At 34.0% G+C, this 20,684-nt stretch overlaps 2 protein-coding genes across 2 annotated transcripts; both read right to left on the reverse strand.

Moving 5' to 3' along the window:
* Window positions 1-4,072: 4,072 nt before the first annotated feature.
* On the reverse strand, window positions 4,073-5,017 carry Olfr1250 (olfactory receptor 1250). Its single transcript, NM_146965.1, has one exon. The coding sequence runs from the start codon at window positions 5,015-5,017 to the stop codon at window positions 4,073-4,075; it is 945 nt and encodes a 314-aa protein (NP_667176.1).
* Window positions 5,018-14,505: 9,488 nt separating this feature from the next.
* On the reverse strand, window positions 14,506-15,462 carry Olfr1251 (olfactory receptor 1251). Its single transcript, NM_001011529.1, has one exon. The coding sequence runs from the start codon at window positions 15,460-15,462 to the stop codon at window positions 14,506-14,508; it is 957 nt and encodes a 318-aa protein (NP_001011529.1).
* Window positions 15,463-20,684: the final 5,222 nt, after the last annotated feature.

Here is a 20,684-nt window from a genome sequence, read left to right on the forward strand (position 1 = left end):
CATATAATAATAAACCATTTTATTGAAATAAATTATAGCTAAAATTAACCAATAAAAAAAAAAGTTTCCTGTGAGGGAAAGCTGAAGTCTTCAGTCTTTGAGATCTTTGAGAAGATTCTCCCTGAGGCTAATTTCTTCCTCTTTTAAAACATAAGGCTCTGTGTGGAAAATGACAGGATATTGGAGATCCTCCACAGACTTCTTCAAACAATGATTTCAACAAAAGCATGGCACCTAAAAATTTAAATAGAAAATGAAGCAGGCTCCAGCTTGGTCAGATTTAAGCTTTCACGGAGCTCTTCAGCCATAGAATTAGGAAAATATTGCTTCTGGTTCTATTTGCAACACAGCCTATTGTTTTATATCTTTGCTATTTTTACTAGATACCTTTGTTAGAATAATCGGAACAAATTTTAAAAAAGTATTTTTTTTCTTACATAAATTTCTTCCCTTCTATAACCCGTAGAGGCTAAATATTGGATATGGCCAAGAATAAATAGCTGACTGCCAAATTGATTGGAAAATCTTGAAATGTGAAAAGAAGTTTCCAAATGACATTAGAAGTCAAATGGACAAGTTCTTGCTATTTCTCTACATACAATTTACTTTGTTTTGTTTTGTGCTATTCATATCCTTTCCCAATTTCACCATAATATTTCATCCTTATCTTTCCATTTCTGTAAAAATATAGTTGGGCCTGGTTTGCAGTGTTCTGAAAGATGTGTATTTTGTGACCTAACAGCTTATCTTTACCTATTCCACTTCAGACTGTCTAGGCAAAATTCTTCTCCTCTGAACATTAATAACTACCCTTACTTTGTTTTGCTTGTTTTCTCCTTTCATATTCATGATAATTAATATATTAGTATACAAAAAGGAAATCAGTTTCAAACAAAGCACTGTAAAACACTTTTGTTAGCAGCTCATGGAACAGTCTCTAAAGTATAGCATATATTATGTCACAAAGCAAATATTTTAAAAATTGAAATATTTCATTGTATTTTATATAACCACAATAGAATTAAATTCACAAACTCAAGGAGAGTATATTACATATCACAGAGTAATAAATAGATCACTATAGCAACCAAAAGGGATATTCAATGAGTCTTAGAATTGAATGAAAGTACACTACACAAAAACCCGTGTATTACAGTAAGAGCATTCTGAAGAAGGAAGTTTAAAATTCTCAGAACCAACGTCAAAATATCAGACAGGAAAAATGGGGTTTAAAATATTTTTATTAATACAATAGCAAGAAAACAACCATTCTGATTTAAAATGACTATAAAAGTGGATTATGCAAGTCCACCAAAAAATACTATGCAAGATAAGACATATCTAAAGACAATTTTACCATGTTATGATACATTCTTCCTTAGTGTTTCTACTGAAACTGGGGCTATCCCTTCACGAGTGGCCATTCCTTGTCACTCATAGCACCAAATCCCAGCATCTCAATGATCATTTCATGGTTTCAAAACCTGTACCATCTAGGAAACCCTACATATCCTCAAGTGGACCTGTGAACACAAAGAACAGCCCGGGTTCCTTCTGGGTCAGAGCTTCTAAGTACTGATCACTGAAATAGTTCCCAGAAGACTTTGCCTATTATGCTGGTCTCTTTTTAATATCTGATTGTTTTACCATAGCTGACCAATAGAAATTGTCCCAACAAGGTTAAAGTTTCATGTTAGTGGTTCTGGTATCTTCCTAATCAGAGCCAAGCCAATTCTTCAGCTATAACATCCCAGAACCACAGATTCTTAATTCAAACTATTACATAATGTTGGATACATTCTTTACTTCCCTCTGAAACTTCACAAGCCAAGCCTTCATCATCAGCATTACTCCCAACATTCTTATTTTCCAAGATCTCATAGATCACTCTATTGATCTCTCAGAACTCTAGAACTTTTCCAAACACAAATTCAAATGCTACCACCCAATATTCCCAAAGATATATTTCTGGGTCTATTACACTAATATCACATTTCTTAAATTATTTTGCCTTATTTAAATTTCTATTGCTGTAATAAAACACCAAAACAAAGCAACTTGATGAGGAAAGTGTTTATTTGGTCTTACAGTTGTAGTCCATCATGAAGCCAAGTCAGGACACAAACCTGAAACAAGAGTCTAGAGTCAGTGACATAAGTTAAAAAAAGCATTCAGGGACTTTGCTTAGGATCTTTCTCTCTATTACTTAATAATTTTGCTCTCTTAAAAACTATTTGCTCGAATAACCCCATTAAAAAATGGGGCTCAGAGTTGAACAAAAAATTCTCACCTGAGGAATACCGAATGGCAGAGAAGCACCTGAAAAAATGTTCAACATCCTTAATCATCTGGAAATGCACATCAAAACAACCCTGAGATTCCACCTCACACCAGTCAGAATAGCTAAGATCAAAAATTCAGGTGACAGCAGATGCTGGCGAGGATGTGGAGAAAGAGGAACACTCCTACATTGTTGATGGGATTGCAAGCATGTACAACCACTCTGGAAATCAGTCTGGCGGTTCCTCAGAAAATTGGACATAGTACTACCGGAGGATCCCGCAATACCTCTCCTGGGCATATATCCAGAAGATGTCCCAACTGGTAAGAAGGACACATGCTCCACTATGTTCATAGCAGCCTTATTTATAATAGCCAGAAGCTGGAAAGAACCCAGATGCCCCACAACAGAGGAATGGATACAGAAAATGTGGTACATTTACAAAATGGAGTACTACTCAGCTATTAAAAAGAATGAATTTATGAAATTCCTAGGCAAATGGATGGACCTGGAAGGCATCATCCTGAGTGAGGTAACCCAATCACAAAGGAACTCGCACAATATGTCCTCACTGATAAGTGGATATTAGCCCAGAAACTTAGGATACACAAGATATAAGATACAATTTGCTAAACGCATGAAACTCAAGAAGAACGAAGACCAAAGTGTAGACACTTTGCCCCTTCAAAGAAATGGGAACAAAACACCCATGGAAGGAGTAACAGAGACAAAATTTGGAGCTGTGATGAAAGGATGCACCATCTAGTGATTGCCATATCCAGGGATCCATCCCATAATCAGCTTCCAAACGCTGACACTATTGCATACACTAGCAAGATTTTGCTGTAAGGACCCAGATATAGCTGTCTCTTGTGAGAATATGCCGGGGCCTAGCAAAAACATAAGTGGATGCTCACAGTCAGCTATTGGATGGGTCACACGGCCCCCAATGGAGGAGCTAGAGAAAGTACCCAAGGAGCTAAAGGGAACTGCAACCCTATAGGTGGAACAACAATATGAACTAACCAATACCCCAGAGCTCTTGTCTAGCTGCATATGTATCAAAAGATGGCCTAGTCAGCCATCACTAGAAAGAGAGGCCCTTTGGACTTGCAAATTTTATATGCCCCAGTACAGGGGAACGCCAGGGCCAAAAAGGGGGTGGGTAGGGGATTGGGGGGTGGGTATGGGGGACTTTTGGGATAGCATTGGAAATGTAAACGAGGAAAATACCTAATTTTAAAAATAAGGAAAAAAACCTATTTGCAATGCATGGTGATTTCATACTACACTATGCACATATATAGTGCTAAACAAAATATGTACATTGTAAATATCACTGATTCTCTTGAAAAACATTAAACATTATTTGAACTTTTTTAAATGATATTTGTAAAAAATTATAGGTTTGTGTTCATTAAAATTTATGGCAAAATGAGTGAAATAAAACTCATTTTATATATCTTGTGATATATAAAAATAATTAGTTCACAGAACTATAAAAATAACCCATCAATTAAAATATATTAGAAGGACAATATATTGGAAAGTGGACAAAAAGCAAACATATCATATAGAATAAAAGAAGTGGCATGAGCAAAAACGATGAAGATATGATCAACTTTTGTAGCAAGAGACAAAACCAGAAGTGTAGTGAGTACCAGGCTTATATCCACTGCACTCACAAAATAGCAAACCTCTTTCAAAGTCAAGTGATAGTACACATGTAAAACACTGTGGTCAAATAGACGAAATTTAATATTGGATGCCATGTTAACAATAATAACACATTCAGTGATGAGAATCTCTTTTTATGTCTTTAGTGAACATTTTACACCACAGCTTTGCCATACAATTTTTAATCTCCATGTTTCTCAAGGTATATATTAAAGGGTTCAACATGGGAGTAAAAACTGTATAAAATACAGTAATATATTTATCAATTGGAAAGTTGGAGACAGGTCTAACATACATGAAAATACAGGGAACAAAAAAGAGAACAACCACCATGATGTGGGAGCTGCAGGTGGACAGGGCTTTGCGCCTCCCTTCCTGACTGTGAGTCTTAAGAGAGTTTAGAATGATTCCATAGGAGACAAGGAGGAGGATAAAGACCACTATAGACATTGCTCCATTATTGCCAACTACAGTGAGTCCAAGGAAATAGGTGTCAGTACATGCAAGTCCTAGCAATGGGTACATGTCACAAGCAAAATGATCAATGACATTGGGTCCACAAAAAGGAAGTAAATACACAGAGATAACTTGAAGCAGAGCATGTGCAAATCCTCCAGCCCAGGACACCACCAACAAGAGAATGCAAACCTGCCGATTCATTATGGTCAAATAGTGCAGAGGCTTACAGATGGCCACATAGCGATCATAGGCCATCACCACCAAAATGAAGACCTCAGAACCACCGAATAAGTGCTCCACAAAAAGCTGAACCAGACAAGCTGTGAAGGAGATGGTCTTCTTATCACAAAGTAAATCTGTAAGCAACTTGGGCAAGATGGCAGTAGAATAAACAGCATCCATGAGTGAAAGAAAGGCAAGGAAAAAGTACATTGGGGAGCCCAAGGAGGGGCTGGCAATCACTGTCCCCACAATGAGCAGGTTGCCCACTATTGTCACAATGTAGATGAGTAAAAACATGATGAACAATACTTTTTGCCCAGCAGGATCCTGAGTGAGACCCAGGAGGATAAACTCTGTAACATTGTTATTCTGTCCCATTTACTCTTCAATAATGTTTGTTTCAGTGATTAAGAGTTCAGGAGATCAGTACTTGACATGAGTTCTGAACAAATCCTAGACTTCCATTCTTCCAAAAAGTACAACTTCATCAGCATCTTCTACACTGGTGACACTCAGAGATTGTTTAGTAACCATCTATTTAGTTCCTCTTGAAGAATTTCCACAGTTTTTCTGCTCTAATAATTTTGTATGTGTTAGGATTTTTTTCAAAACCTCAAATTATTTTATATACAAAAAATCAGACAAAAATATTCTCTTGTTTATACATTTTAAACCACTTATTTAAAACAAATTTCATCTTGGAACACATGTCAACAAAATGGAGAAGTATTACTCATTTAGTAATCCTGCAATTTATTGATGTCAGTGAACCATAAGTCCATAAGCTAGTATACACACACAGTGTTCAGTGTTAATATCTTAAGACAAAATATCACAATATGATCTGTGTAGTGCTCAAAACAACACCAGTCCTGGAGCATCCTTAATGTTATTATATTGTAATTCTTTATATAGACGGTGTACATTTAAAAATAGTTCAGGTCTTTAAATATTTGTAATTTGGTCACAAAAAGCTGGTTCTGAACTGTATCACATAGCTAGCTATAGCAGTATTTAGCACAGTGCTGCCTGTAGCAATTATTTTATCTGAATCTGATTGTCAGGGTTCTCAGAAACTGCAATTCTGTCCATTTTATCACTGGCTTCCACGTTTATTAAACACGTGCAAATGAACCATAATCACCCAAGTCCTTTACCTGGACTAAAATAACCCCCTGCTATCCTCGACCTCTGCTGGTGATGTGTTTTCCAGAACTCCTATGATAAACTAGTGATGGGGCAGGAGAAATAGAAACTGAGAGAATAATAGTGATGCTTCCTAGGTCCTGAGGGGTTCAAATAGAAATTCAGATTCCAGATCTCCAAACACAGAAACTCAAAGAAAACTTCACAACTAGTATGGGAAGGCATGGTATGGATCACTTAGTAAACATGCTATGAACATGATTCAGCTAGCACACTGTAAGTTAAAGAAATTAGACGCCATGATTTAAGAGTTTTTCAGCCTTGTAGTCTTCAAAACTTTTAGTTCAAAACTACAATTTTTGATGAAGTTGTCATAGTTTTCTTATTCACATTTAAATAACCAATCTCTAAGATTATAGTCACAACTTTAATCAGGAATAAATGTGATACTACTGCTCTAATAACCTTAGAGAAACTTGAGAAAGAGGGGGAGAGAGAGAGAGAGAGAGAGAGAGAGAGAGAGAGAGAGAGAGAGAGAGAGAGAGAGAGAGAATAATTCTGTGTTAATTGTCAGGGTCATTCATGTACTACAGAGATAATAGTACAGAGTTCTACAATGTTTTTTACTGGGATAGTAGATTTAGTTTGTTGAAGTTTTTTTTTTGTTTGTTTGTTTGTTTGGTTTGGTTTGGTTTGGTTTGGTTTGGTTTGGTTTGGTTTAGTTTAGTTTGGTTTGGTTTGGTTTGGTTTTTACGCTCTGCTCCATATTTGTAACATCTAAATGAACATTAGCTCTTAGTAGTACTGTACTTTCAGTTACAAAAATACAAGAAATCATGAGAATCTGTTAACAAGAATTAGAAACATGTGCCTAGAAAGAAAGAATACTTTCTAAGTGTTTTGTAATACACATTAAGGCACAGGTGAAACATATATTAGGAATTTTTTTATCTCATTACGTTTGAGTGCCCACAAAGCTACCTGTGAGGTCATACATTTCACCTTGAAGTCACAGGGACTTAATAGTGCCTAAAGGCACAAGCAGGCTGTCTTTCCTTCAGACTGCAGCTGTGATGGACCTTTGGCATGATGCAAGCATATTTCTGCTTTACCTGATGCAGAAGATCTTGCTGATCTTGAATCTTCAGACTGAAGAAACCACCCATGCTGGAGAGCAAAAGCCTAGAGGAACATCCATTGCTGTCACTTTCACACCTTATTTTCTATATCCTTTATCACCTTTCATTCTTTGGTCAGCATTGGGTTGCACCAGAACAAGTTTTCTATAAGCCAATATAATCAAAACACAGCAAAGTGAGAACAGACTTCTTCAGTTGTGTCATATTTAAATCCATCTCAAGTATACTATACATGATTAAAAATCAGATTTCATAAAAATTGAAGACTATGAATGCCATAAATTTAAATTGTTAATTATGTTCAGAAACGTAATAATTAAACCATTGTTAAATTATTATTAGTGACATTATAAGACTGTCTTTTTCATAAGGTAGTGTTATAAATCTGGAATATTTTTCAACCATAAAGATGAATGAAGCTGTTTTACATACAGGAATATAAGCAACTGGAAATTATTACACTAGGTAAATTAAGTTCATATCTGAAACACTAATGTTGCATGTTTTTTTCAACTTGTTAATCCAGAATTTTCATAGAAATCCCAAATCATATGTGTATAGAAGCTATGAATGAAAAATTGAAACTCTATGAATACAAGAGGCAAGAGAGAAGGAAGGGTGAAAGAAATGCAAGTAAATGGTTATGGAGAAAGTAGGCTAAAGCAGCATTATAAATTATTAAAATTATCTTAGGAAAGCCAGTAATAAAAAATATTAATGTTACAAAGTAACAATGCCAAGTGACTGGCTACAGATGAGGTACTTCCCCATGGACTTCTCCTTGTAGACTTACCATCACATTGAATGGTTTTGAATTACACCTAAAAGATCACATACAATTGATAGAACTTGATGGATATTTGTTCTCCTATTTACTAACCACTTATATGACATGAAATTCTAGATTACCTAATTTAAATGTATCTAAACTTATATATTTTTATAACACATCCTTTATAAAATGCCCAACAAAATAATATAATAAAACAATTTGTTTTTAATAAACAAAATGCATTTCACTTTTTACTAGTCAAAATATAAAATAAACCAAATCAATCTATAATTAAAAAAAACATGTATATCCTGATTTTTTGTGTTGTTCTGTGTGTTTTTTAATATCCCTAATTTAAATGTTTTCTATGGGAATGCAAGATCTCTAAAACATTAGCAAAGATTTTTTTAAGTAATGAGCTTTATTGCCTGCATCACTTATATGGACAATTTCATAAGTATGAATAGAATAGATATGTGAATAGAATATATATACATATATATTCTAACTTTTATTCTGGAAAATGAGTGGTCTTTTACTGTATTGGATGCAAATTATCCATTTACTTGTATACCTTTGAGAACACTTGATTACCTACAGTTCTTCAATAAGCCCAGAAAAATTATCAAATGACTGAACCCAGTATATTTCCATAAAACAATTTTATGATACTCTTTTGAGAGGTATAACTGTACTCAAGTGATATTCAAAAATCAAGAAATATTTAAATATTCCATCCATACTTACTGTAAAAAACATTTGGGTAGTCTCATCTGGGAAAATGTCTTCAGGCCAAAACAAAGCATCTTTTTTTATATAAGTATTTAACAAGTTAATAGAATAAATAAATTTTAATTTGTTCAAATACATTATTTGCTTACACAAAACTTTGACATGTAAATAATTATGGATTTTTTAAAAAATAAATTGAAGTGAAGCACTCAAATGAGGCCTTGTTTCAAAAGTGATATGATAGCCTTGTCATACATCACAACAAATATAATAGTACATAAAAATACAATCCTGAAATGCTAAGAATGAAGAATTTTCATGAGTAAAAGAAGTTTCTGTCTTTAAAGATATTGAGGTACAGTCTCAGCAAGGCCTCCTTCCTATATAGAAACATCTCCCTGTATATAGAAGTCTAGGAAAATTTATCTTTCTGCAAACTTTCAAAATCAATGATAAAGTCTGTAAGAAAAAAATACATCAAGGACAAATTATCAAAGGGAAAATTACTCCAGTTGTTAGAGTTTTCAAAGGCCCCCTAGGTCATTTAATTAAGAAAACACTTCTTTCATTTATATTAGCTGGGTGGGCACATCTATTTTAGTAGATAAACTAGTTAGAATGCTTGGAACAATTTCAAATGAAGCAATGTCTCTAGAACAGGCATTTTTTTATGTCTGTAGTCCCTAGAGGTAAGAGCAAAGAACCTTGCCAACAATGAGTAGCTGATTCCCAAGATGATTTGGAAACCTATATTGGGAAAAGAACATTTGCAAAGTGTAATGTGTAGGAACTGGGAGTGGCACATCCTGATGCATTTACATAGGCACCTGAGATTTGAACCATCCTGAAGCAGGCAGCAGCTTCAGTCCCTGCAGCTAAGAACACCACAACAAAGTGCAGTGTCAATCACTCCAAAAAGCCATGAGTTCCATTGGCTGAGAACTGGGGCATCATGATCTGATGCCACTGATAATGGGTGTTATAATTTTTTGAGAAACAAAGGTTTTGATTTAGACTCATCTCTTTGACATGAAGCCAACTGATATTCGTTCTCTACATCTAATCTAATTTCTGTCCAATATAAAATGTTGATTTCTATTACAAAGAAACTGCCATTGTCATAAAATTCACTGTGCTAATGGGCTTCTTCCACTATTCTCTTTTTCAAGCTTGACATCAATCCAATAACCACATATCCTCCAGACATTTAGCTACATTTTGTTTCTTCTGTATCACAAAGGCCTAAATATGGGCCACAACTGTTAGTTGAGAGACTTATTAAACATTGGCATTTAAATTTTATGGAACTAATTGATAAATCTTGTGATATCAGATATGTTATTTACAGGATAAAGAGGATGTCTAGTCTTTGAACTTTTAAAAAATAATGTTAGTATTTTCTTTACAAATTTATACATGTACAAAATATATTTTCATCGTGGTCACACTATTCCATAGCTCTAACTAGTCTTACGACCCTACCACGTCCTTCTGATGTTAATGTTTCATTTAATTTTTTACTCATTCACTCATTCATTCATTTTTACAATCTACTGAGTTCAACTACATAATCTACATAAGCATTCATGTAGGGCCATTCACAAGCACTACTAGCCTACCAGAGGCCAAGCACAGAAAAAAATTTCTCTCACCCAGAAACTATCAACTGTCATTAGAGCTACAGCTGGGGATAGCACCCAGTGAGGACTTCCCCACACATGGTGGAGTGCTACCTGACTTCATCTTGTGCAGACAAACCCAGTTGCTATGCATCCATGAATGCAGTGACCTTGTCCTGTTGAGAAGATAGTGTCTTACAACCATCTTCTCAATTCTCCGAGTTTTATACTCTTTCTGCCTCTAAAGTATCAAAATCCTAATTTTCTTTTCTCTTATGTGTGGCAGGAGTCTGTGGAATCAAGAAAAAGTCACTAGCACTTTCTAACCTATTTGAGAGAACTTCAAAAGAGTATATTTGCTACTTGTTCTGATAGTTACCTGATTTCTAAAAATGTATGATGTAACATGAGTAAAATAGCAAATAAAATAATTAAAATAGCAAAATTGTAGATGGAAGGTATGAAAAGAATATTTGAATTAGAGAGTTTTGAAGCATCCTATTTAGTAGTTCTTCTCCATATGTGGTAGCTATTAGTTCTAAATCACAGGCACATTGCAGTTCCAAGGCTTGCTTACCTGTATGACAGAAAACACTGTTTCCTTTCAGTCTTGTGTTGCCTCTGTTTTTTGTAATCTCTCCAGCTCCCTCATGCCTTCAATGATGGCCCCTGGGTCTTGAAAGTAATGACATAGATTTCTTAACTCATCTCCTTGCAATTTATTAGTCAACTAAATATGTGTGGAAGATGTTATCCATCTCCATGCTCCATCCCCTCCTCTGTCTTCCATTCCCTGTTCCATTTGCTTTGAATAATGCTTTCATAGATGTCTTTTTTATTGATTACTTTATATCTGTATATTTCAAATGCTGTCTCTATGATCCTGCCTCCTCTTTTTCCCTCCACCTCTCCTCTCCCAACCAGGAGCCTTTTTCCCTCTTCCTCCAGTGATTAAATTGTTCCCTCTTATAAATGAGATTGTAGCATCAACGCATTGGCCTTCCTTCTTGTTAAGTTTCATATGGTCTCTGAGTTGTAGCTTGGGCATTCTGAGGTTTTGGGCTAATATCCACTTATCATTGAGTACATACCATGTGTACTTTGGGGGTCTGGGTTACCCCTCTCAGGATGATGTTTTCTACTTTCATTCATTTGCCTACAAAATTCGTGAAGTTGTAGTTTTTAATAGATGAGTAGTATTCCATTCTGTAATTGTATGACATTTTCTGAGTCTTTTCTTCTGTTGAGGGGCATCTGGGTTGTTGCCAGATTATGACTATTGTAAATAGGGTTGCTATGAACATAGTGGGGCATGTGTCCTTGTTATATGTTGGAACATCTTATGGGTATATGTCCAGTAGTGGTTATAGCTGAGTATTTAGGTAGAACTATTTCCAATTTCCAAAGGAACCACCAGACTGATTTCCAAAGTGGTTGTACCAGGTTGTAATCACACCAGAAATAGATGAGTATTCCTCTCTCCCCACATTTTGGCCAGCATCTGTTGTCACATGAGTTTTGGTCTTAGCAATTCTGATTTGTGTAAGGTAGAATCACAAGGTCACTTTGATTTGCATTTCCCTGATGACTAAGGATGTTGAACATTTCTTTGAGTGTGTTTTGGCCATTCGAGATTCCTCAGTTGAGAACTTTTTTGTTTAGCTCTATACTCCATCTTTTAATTTGATTATTTGGTTTTCTAGAGTCAACCTCCTTGAGTTCTTTATATATTTTGGCTATTAGCCTCTATTAGATATAGAATTGGTAAATATCTCTATGAGAAATCTCTCCATTTTCTGAGGTCTTCTTCAATTTCTTTCTTCAGAGACTTAAAGTTATTGTCATACACATATTTCACTTGCTAGTTTAGAGTTACACCAAGATATTTTATATGATTTGTGACTATTGTGAAGGGTGTGATTTCACTAATTTCTTTCTCATCCAGTTTATCATTTGAGTAGAGGAAGGCTACTGATCTGTTTGAGTTAAGTTTATATTCAGTCACTTTGCTGAAGTGTTTTTTTTTTTTTAGGTGTAGGAGTTTTCTGGTAGAATTTTTGAGGTCACTTATATATGCTATCATATCATCCACAATAGTGACACCTTGACTTCTTTCTTTCCAATTTATATCACCTTGACCTCCTTTTGTTTCTTTTTGCTATAAGTAGAACTTGGAGAACTATATTGAATAGATAGGGAAAAAGTGGGCAGTCTTTTCTTGTCCCTGATGTTAGTGAGATTGCTTCAAGTTTCTCTCCATTTAATGTGATGTGGGCTATTGCTTTGTTGTATAATGCTTTTATTATGTTTAGGTATGGTCTTGAATTCCTTATATTTCCAAGACTTTTAACATGATGGGGTGTTGTGGTTTTTTTAAGGCCTCTAATGAAATGATCATGTGATTTTTTTTTCTTTGAGTTTGTTTACCTAGTAGATTACATTGAAGAATTTCCATATATTAAACCAAGTATACATCCCTGAGATGAAGACTTGTTGATCATGGTGATGTGTTCATTTTGATGTGTTCTTGAATTCAGTTTGTGAGAATTTTATTGAGTATTTTTGTATAAATATTCATAAGCCAATTTGGTCTGAAGTTCTGTTTTTGTTGGGAATTTGTATGGTTTAGGTATCAGTGTACTATTGTTTCATAGAACTAATTAGGTAATATTACTTCTGCTTCTATTTTGTGGAATACTTTGAAAAGTATTAGTAATAGGTCTTCTTTGAAGGTCTGATTGAATTCTGCACTAAAACCATCTGGCTCAGGGCTTTTTTGTTTGTTTCGGAGATGTTTAATGACAACTTCTATTTCCTCAATGATTATGGGACAGTTTAGATAATTTATGAGGTCCTGATTTAACTTTTATACTTTGCATCTATATGGAAATTCACCCATTTCATTTAGATTTTCTTGTTTTGTTGAGTATAAGCTTTTGTAGTATGATCTGATGATATTTTTAATATCCTCAGTTTATGTTGGTATGTCTCCCTTTTCATTTCTGAGTTTGTTAATTTGACTGTTATCTCTTGCCCTTTAGTTAGTTTTAGTTTGGCTAAGGGTTTATTGGTCTTGTTGATTTTTCTCAAAGAACCATCTCTTGGTTTTGTTTATTCTTTGTATTGTTCTATTTGTTCCTAATTGGTTGATTTCACCCCTGAGTTTGAATATTTTCTGCAGTCTCCCCCTCTTGGATGTGTATGCATCTCTTTGTTCTAGAGCTTTCAGGTATACTCTTAAGTTTCTAGTATATGATCTCTCTAATTTCTTTATGAAGACACCTAGTATCTTCCAAATGGTAATACTTACTTTTCAATTTTAAGTAATACATCAGCAAAATAGGTAGAAACATTATAAGATAAATATTCATTAAAATAAAATAATTAATTCAGATGGTATCAATTTTTATTTAGGAATCCAAGAAATTAACCAAAATTCCATCATATTACCTAAAGATTATTGATAAAGTATCAGAATTCTTGGTTTAACTTCATTATTATTTGTCACAAACATTACAAAATGAAAGATAGAAAGCACACATTTAATAAAATGACACAAATTCAAAAAAAAAAAACTCAAAGGAAAAATGTGAAATTTTTAAATGATGAAAACAAACTGAGACCAAAGATAATGAAGGACTCTATCACTGCAGAAAGATAATTTTACTCTTTCCAAATGAATGATTTAATGAGACCAAAACTGCCTATATACTCAACAATCTATCAATCAAAACTACTACTATTTTGGAAATACTGGTTAAGTAAAATAGTTTAATATTTGTTTCTTTTCAAAGCCTGCATCATTGGTTTCTAATAATAAAGTATTAAGTAGGAAAAATGTTAATTCACCAATGTCTTAGAAAGAGATACATAACATGAAATAAAATATAAAGAACATGCTATGTCATCAAACAAGGAATATTTTTAGGACAACCAAAAAGGACAGTTATTAAAATAATGAGAAAAAATATATTTCAGTTTACAAGATAAGTAGGTTATGAGTTTCTCAACACAGAGAAATAAAAATATGTGAGAGATAACAAAATGAAAATTATGTCATTATCACTCTATAATGTTTTCAGATTTCAAAACAATGTTAAGCATAACACATACTATGAGTATCTGATTAAAACCATAAAAAACATTTCAAGAGAATTATTTAAGCTAAAGTTTAATTAAATAAGACTAGTTATTGAATAATACATATTAAAAACTTAAAGACATTATTTGTTGAAAGTGAAAACTATGATATGAAATTCATCAAAAATGGTTAAAACATGTAGTTAATGAATGAATAATATTGTACACAGCTACACTAATTATTATAAATTTCATAACAAATAACAATATCTACCAATTGCATTCAAATACCAGTAGTTTCACAGTATCAAGTGGTAGTGTGAATGTTCAAGCTGGAACTCACAACACAAGGGTCTGTTTGGGATTGTTGCCTAGCACTTAGTAACATAAGCAGCAAGAAGAAAGACGTATTCTACATGGACTTAATGTTTTCTGCAGGAGCTTTTCCATGGAAATTTTCATTTCTGAATTTCTCAAGGTATATATTAAAGGATTCAACATGGGAGTGACAATGGTATAAATTACAGTGATGGATTTATCAATAGGAAAACTAGAAACAGGTCTAACATACATGAAAATACATGGAACAAAAAAGAGAAAAACCACAGTGATATGGGAACCACAGGTGGACAGAGCTTTGCGCCTCCCTTCCTGACTGTGATTCTTGAGAGATCTAAGGATTATTCCATAGGAGAGTAGGAGGAGAATGAAGATGACTATACACATTGCTCCATTATTGCCAATGACAGAAAGACCAATGAAATAGGTATCAGTACATGCAAGTAGCAATAGTGGGTATATGTCACAGCCAAAGTGGTCAATGATATTGGGACCACAGAATGGAAGATTATATACAGCGAGAACTTGAAACAAAGCATGTGCAAAACCTCCCGCCCAGGCCATCACCAAGAAGAGGATACATACCCTTCGATTCATGATGATCAAATAATGCAGTGGCTTACAGATGGCCACATAGCGATCATAGGCCATTGCAACTAGAATGACAATGTCAACCCCACCAAACAAATGCTCTATAAAGAGCTGGCTTATACAAGCTCTGAAGGAGATGGTCTTTTTCTCACGGAGCAAGTCTACAATCAACTTGGGTGAGATGGCAGTGGAATAAACAGCATCCATGAGTGACAGAGAGGCAAGGAAGAAGTACATTGGGGAGCCCAAGGAGGGGCTGGCAATCACTGTTCCTACGATGAGCAGGTTGCCCACCATTGTTGCAATGTACATCAGTGAAAACATAACAAATAAAGCTTTTTGCCCAGCAGGATCCTGAGTGAAGCCCAGCAGGACAAATTCTGTGACATTGTTGCTCTGGCCCATTTATTCATCTATCAGGCTTCTTTCAGACAAAGAGCTCAGGAGAATAAGACCTCCCATGACCTGTTAACAGGATCATGAGTCCATTCTGTCATTGAGCATATAGTGTGTTTACAATAGTTAACAAATAGTAGGCATTTAATAAATATATATTGAGCTTCATCTTGTAACAAGCTTCACTTGTTTTTGTTAATAAATCTCTGAGTGCTAAGGTTATCAAATAAACAGAGCATCTCTAGAGAGAAATGCATGTAGAAATATCTCTGTCACACATAATCAGTTATTTAAGACTTATTACTCTTTATCCTTGATACATACACCCAATGAACATAAAAATGTTTATCCTAAAGAGACTTGAAAAAAATGGTTGTGGCATTAAACCCTGAGTTTATCAATGAGAAAGAGCAACCTTTCTAGCTGGTAATATATCAGTGAAAATTATTCTAAAATTTAAGTTTGGGTGGTGTCCACAATAACACTGGTATTTGAGTATACACAGTGCTATTATATTAGACTATTTGACATAGATACTTTTCCTCACAAGATAATTTTAGTCATCTTATATATCTCACTTTATCTAAAAAAATTAAGGAGATTTTGAATTGCATCAAGTAACTCCAATGTTATTCAGACATCATTGCTTATAGCAATGACTTCATATTTAGTACTTACAGTTTCATTTCTTACTTGATTATACTGATTATTATCATAATTATATTCACCAGCAGGATTTTCAAAAGTATATTTACTATACCTGAACTAACCCATGGTTCTTAACAAGCACTGCATCATCAGACAGAATATTTTTTCCAGAACTCTGGAAATAGCTAGGCATAGAGACAGAGGAAAAAATAAACAGAAAGGAGAGAATTAATGGTGAGACTACATGCTTTTTTAATCTTAAGATTAAAATAAGATTTAATTTAGTCTTAATTAATTTAAGCATTTATGATAAGAATATGGAGAGACCTCTTAAGAATTCATTATCCAGAAAAACAAAAGCAGGACATTCAAAGAAAATGCAAGACCAGTACATAAAGATTTGGGTTAGGTTCATTTTCTAAACATAATTAGAAATATATCTCTCTTTGCATCCTGAATCACTAGGGGATTAGACCACATTTCAGAATTTTTCCTAATCTCACAATCTCTGATGGTTATAGCAGATCTATCGCATTGTTACTTCTAATCTGTTCCATTTCTTTTCTGATGTAATACTTTTTTCCATATTTTTCAATAATATTTCCAAGTTTATAACTGCTTCATGAATAATACTAATGTAAAATAATTTTAATAACTACTGTGATCAAATAACAACCCTTATTTTATTGTACATAGTATAGCAAGAAAGAGTCTGAAAAATACTTGGACAGAACAATGGCCATGATAGAAACTGTGGACCATGAAGTCACACACCTGGTTATAGCAGAAGGTGCAATAAGTTAGAATCATCCTGATCTTGACCATCTTAGTGACTCTACCTCTTTGTCTGATTCACCATATGTACCACAGTGACTTCCATGTTATCCCTCTCCTAGAGTGGTCTGTGGGTGTTCTTATTTTTTTAGGGAGTGCCTAAAGCATAGCTCAGCACTTCACACATCTCAGTGCTGGCTATAATGAGTATTGTCAGATATTTCACTGTGAGCATCAGCTGAGAAAAAGCTATGAGGAATTGTGTCCACTTAAAAGGAATGTAGAAGTCATCTGGATTTCTAAAAGAGCAAATGTGAGCCTCCTGAACTGCTTCCTGGATTTCAATTAAAATCATATTAAATCTTAGAATTTAACATCTTAGTCATTAAAATGTAAACTATTTGTTTTATTACATGTAATAATTTACGCATTATATATAAAATACTATCAATACTCACTTTGAAGAAAGATATTTAGACAACATCAGGCAATAAAATCCTATGGACTTGGTACCAGAGAAAGATATGTGCAGAGTCAGAACTGCTTTAGAAGCAGTTGGAATGCATCTTATAAATCTCTCAGTCACATCTCTGCTTCCATTTGAGTCAGAACATCATCACTGCCATTTTTTAAAAGTACATAAGCATACCTGTTACAGAACAAAGAGAAGTCACATAGCATGGCCAATTCTATCTTCAACATTTTATTTCTACACAGTTTTGTGGTCTCAGATTGAACAGCATTGGTTTAAACCAGACTAAATCTTGTAGTGCCTAGCATAATTATTTATATAATATTAAAAATAGTGTAATAAACTATACTATATTAGACTTATATATAAAATGTAAATTATCAAAGAATTGATTCTACAAATAGAGAAGAATTATTTGTCTACTTTCATTCTAAAATATTGTTATCACACTTCTAGAAAAATAACAGTTTAATCCAGTTACTTGGACCATTTCATTTTTGAAATATATTTGTATAATTTTAAAAAGTAAATTTCTTAGCAATGAACTTTCTTCATTCATGAAGAGGGGTGACATTATATCACTTGCCAGTACACAACTGTGAAAAAATAAGATAGTCAATTTAACTCACTATAAGAAGGAAAAAAATTACATTGTCTCTCATTGGTGAGTTTTAAACTTTCAACAAATACAGAAAATCATGAATTCACAAAAGACATGAGAGTGGGAGGAAAACTACTGAGGGAAACAAAGGGGGCTTCAAGGAACAAAAGCAGTGACAAAGAGGAGAGGAGGAACATGGAGGAAGATATTTGCTCCAATTGCATGTGCTTTCATCAAAATATCTTACATAATCCAATAAAGTATAATTCTTGTAATACCCTATACAATACTACATGATAACATGATAGCAAATCTCTGTTGCAGGTGATGTATTCCTGTATTGTTTTCTCTATTTAGATATACTAACCTAGTCTTTGGAAAATTCAAGATATACACATAAATAAAACATCAAGCAACTGGAATATAATAGCCATTTGTCCTTGTACATTTAAAAACATTTGATGATACATTTTTTTATTTTTTTAAATTTAATGTATCTAAAGTTATTATGCATCTATATAAACAAAGCACCTAAAACAAAATGTCTAATAAGATGAAAATCCTAAGTTATTGTCATTTATAATACATAATGTTTTACTTGCTTTGTAGACAAAGACAACTTTCCCTAAATGAATAAGTATGTGATACTAATATCAAATATGTTTGTAGTTTGTGATGAATTCATTTGTGTAGCATTTTAACATCCCCAATTCAAATAGTTCCTGTTAGAGTATATGACAGTAAAATAACAGCTCTTTTCCAGCCTATAACAGGAATCTTTACCTAAAGTTGTTTGTAGTTCCATGAATTCACAACATTAATTTCAGAAAAACTGAAAGTTATTTTGATGGTATACGTTAAATTACTTCCTGTATCTATTGGACTGCATTGCACAGATGACAATGTAGGATCATACAGTAGTTGATGAAATAGCACCAAGAGATTGCAGAAATACATTTCCACAAAATTTTACATTACCTCATTTTTTCACCATGATGTAAGACCATCCAAGTTAAAACTTAAATACAAAATATTTGAATTTAGTTTCAGAAATTACTGTAAATGTAGGTAAATATTGTCACCTTATACAAATATCCCTCATAAAAATACAAATCCACCTAGTTATTAGGAATTGTCAACCCTCTTTATGTGGCCATATTTAAATAAAAATTCATAACACTAAAATAAATTATATGAACTTTGACTTCTGCGACACTTGTATTAAAGGCATCAATGAATTACACGAATTCAATGCATTATAGCAACATCCATCTGGCTCACAAATAAGACAGATACTTAATAAATCAGTCATTTAAATTACTAAACCATTAGTGGTGAAGATTTCTCATGACTACATCCAGAAGCCTTAAGACTCTGCCACTCAGACTCTCCACAAAATCCTTTCCTTTCTTGTTAAAAACATGTCTCTCTATATAGAACAGCCTAAGAAAGTGAGAACTTACACAGACTGTCAAAAATAATGTTAACATATAAGGACTGGATACATAAAGTGTTAAATACCAGAGGCTTCTTCAGCCATTTGATCAGAAAAAAATTTTTTTCTTTCATTTACATTTAAAATTCTATCTATGAACTTTTTGTACCATCACTATTTAAATAGATAACTTGTTAAACTATTTGGAACAAATTCAAATGAGATCATCTCTTATGAACAGAGCTTTTTTCAATAATCCCTAGAGGTAAACATCTTAAGTCTTGCCAAGAATGAGTAGCTGACAGCCAAGTTGATTTGAAAATATATAACAAAATAAATTAATCAAGAAACTATGAGATAATGTTAAACTATAAAATACTTAAGTAAGGCAGACAATATTTAAAACACCCAAGAGAAGAAAGCAACCTAGAGTTCTAGTTTCCAGCATCACCCCAGCAAAGCATAATTCTGTACTGGTAGTCAGAGAGGATCTGCCCAGTTGCTTTGAGTGCAGATCTGGATGGAACTACAGTCTGTGATGTTGTGATATATAACTGTAGGAAAGACAATGGTTCTGCCATTCTGTATGCGTGGAAGCTTTTACAGAAGGCCTTAGTTTTTGTAATAAACAACTATGAGGGTCTTCACTGTATTCATTTGAGTTCTTAATTACTACATGATATTAATTGAATAATTCTACAAAAGATAGTTATTTAAAACAAAAACAAGAATTATTAAAAACATCCACTGATTTTGGGTGTGTTACTTGGTTTTCTTTTTTTTTTTCCATTTTTTTATTAGGTATTTAGCTCATTTACATTTCCAATGCTATACCAAAAGTCCCCCATACCCACCCACCCCCACTCCCCTACCCACCCACTCCCCCTTTTTGGCCCTGGCGTTCCCCTGTACTGGGGCATATAAAGTTTGCATGTCCAATGGGCCTCTCTTTCCAGTGATGGCCGACTAGGCCATCTTTTGATACATATGCAGCTAGAGTCAAGAGCTCCGGGGTACTGGTTAGTTCATAATGTTGTTCCACCTATAGGGTTGCAGATCCCTTTAGCTCCTTGGCTACTTTCTCTAGCTCCTCCATTGGGAGCCCTGTGATCCATCCATTAGCTGACTGTGAGCATCCACTTCTGTGTTTGCTAGGCCCCGGCATAGTCTCACAAGAGACAGCTACATCTGGGTCCTTTCGATAAAATCTTGCTAGTGTATGCAATGGTGTCAGCGTTTGGATGCTGATTATGGGGTGGATCCCTGGATATGGCAGTCTCTACATGGTCCATCCTTTCATC

The sequence above is a fragment of the Mus musculus genome, chromosome 2 (assembly GCF_000001635.26).
Source record: "Mus musculus strain C57BL/6J chromosome 2, GRCm38.p6 C57BL/6J".
NCBI classification, from domain to species: domain Eukaryota; kingdom Metazoa; phylum Chordata; class Mammalia; order Rodentia; family Muridae; genus Mus; species Mus musculus.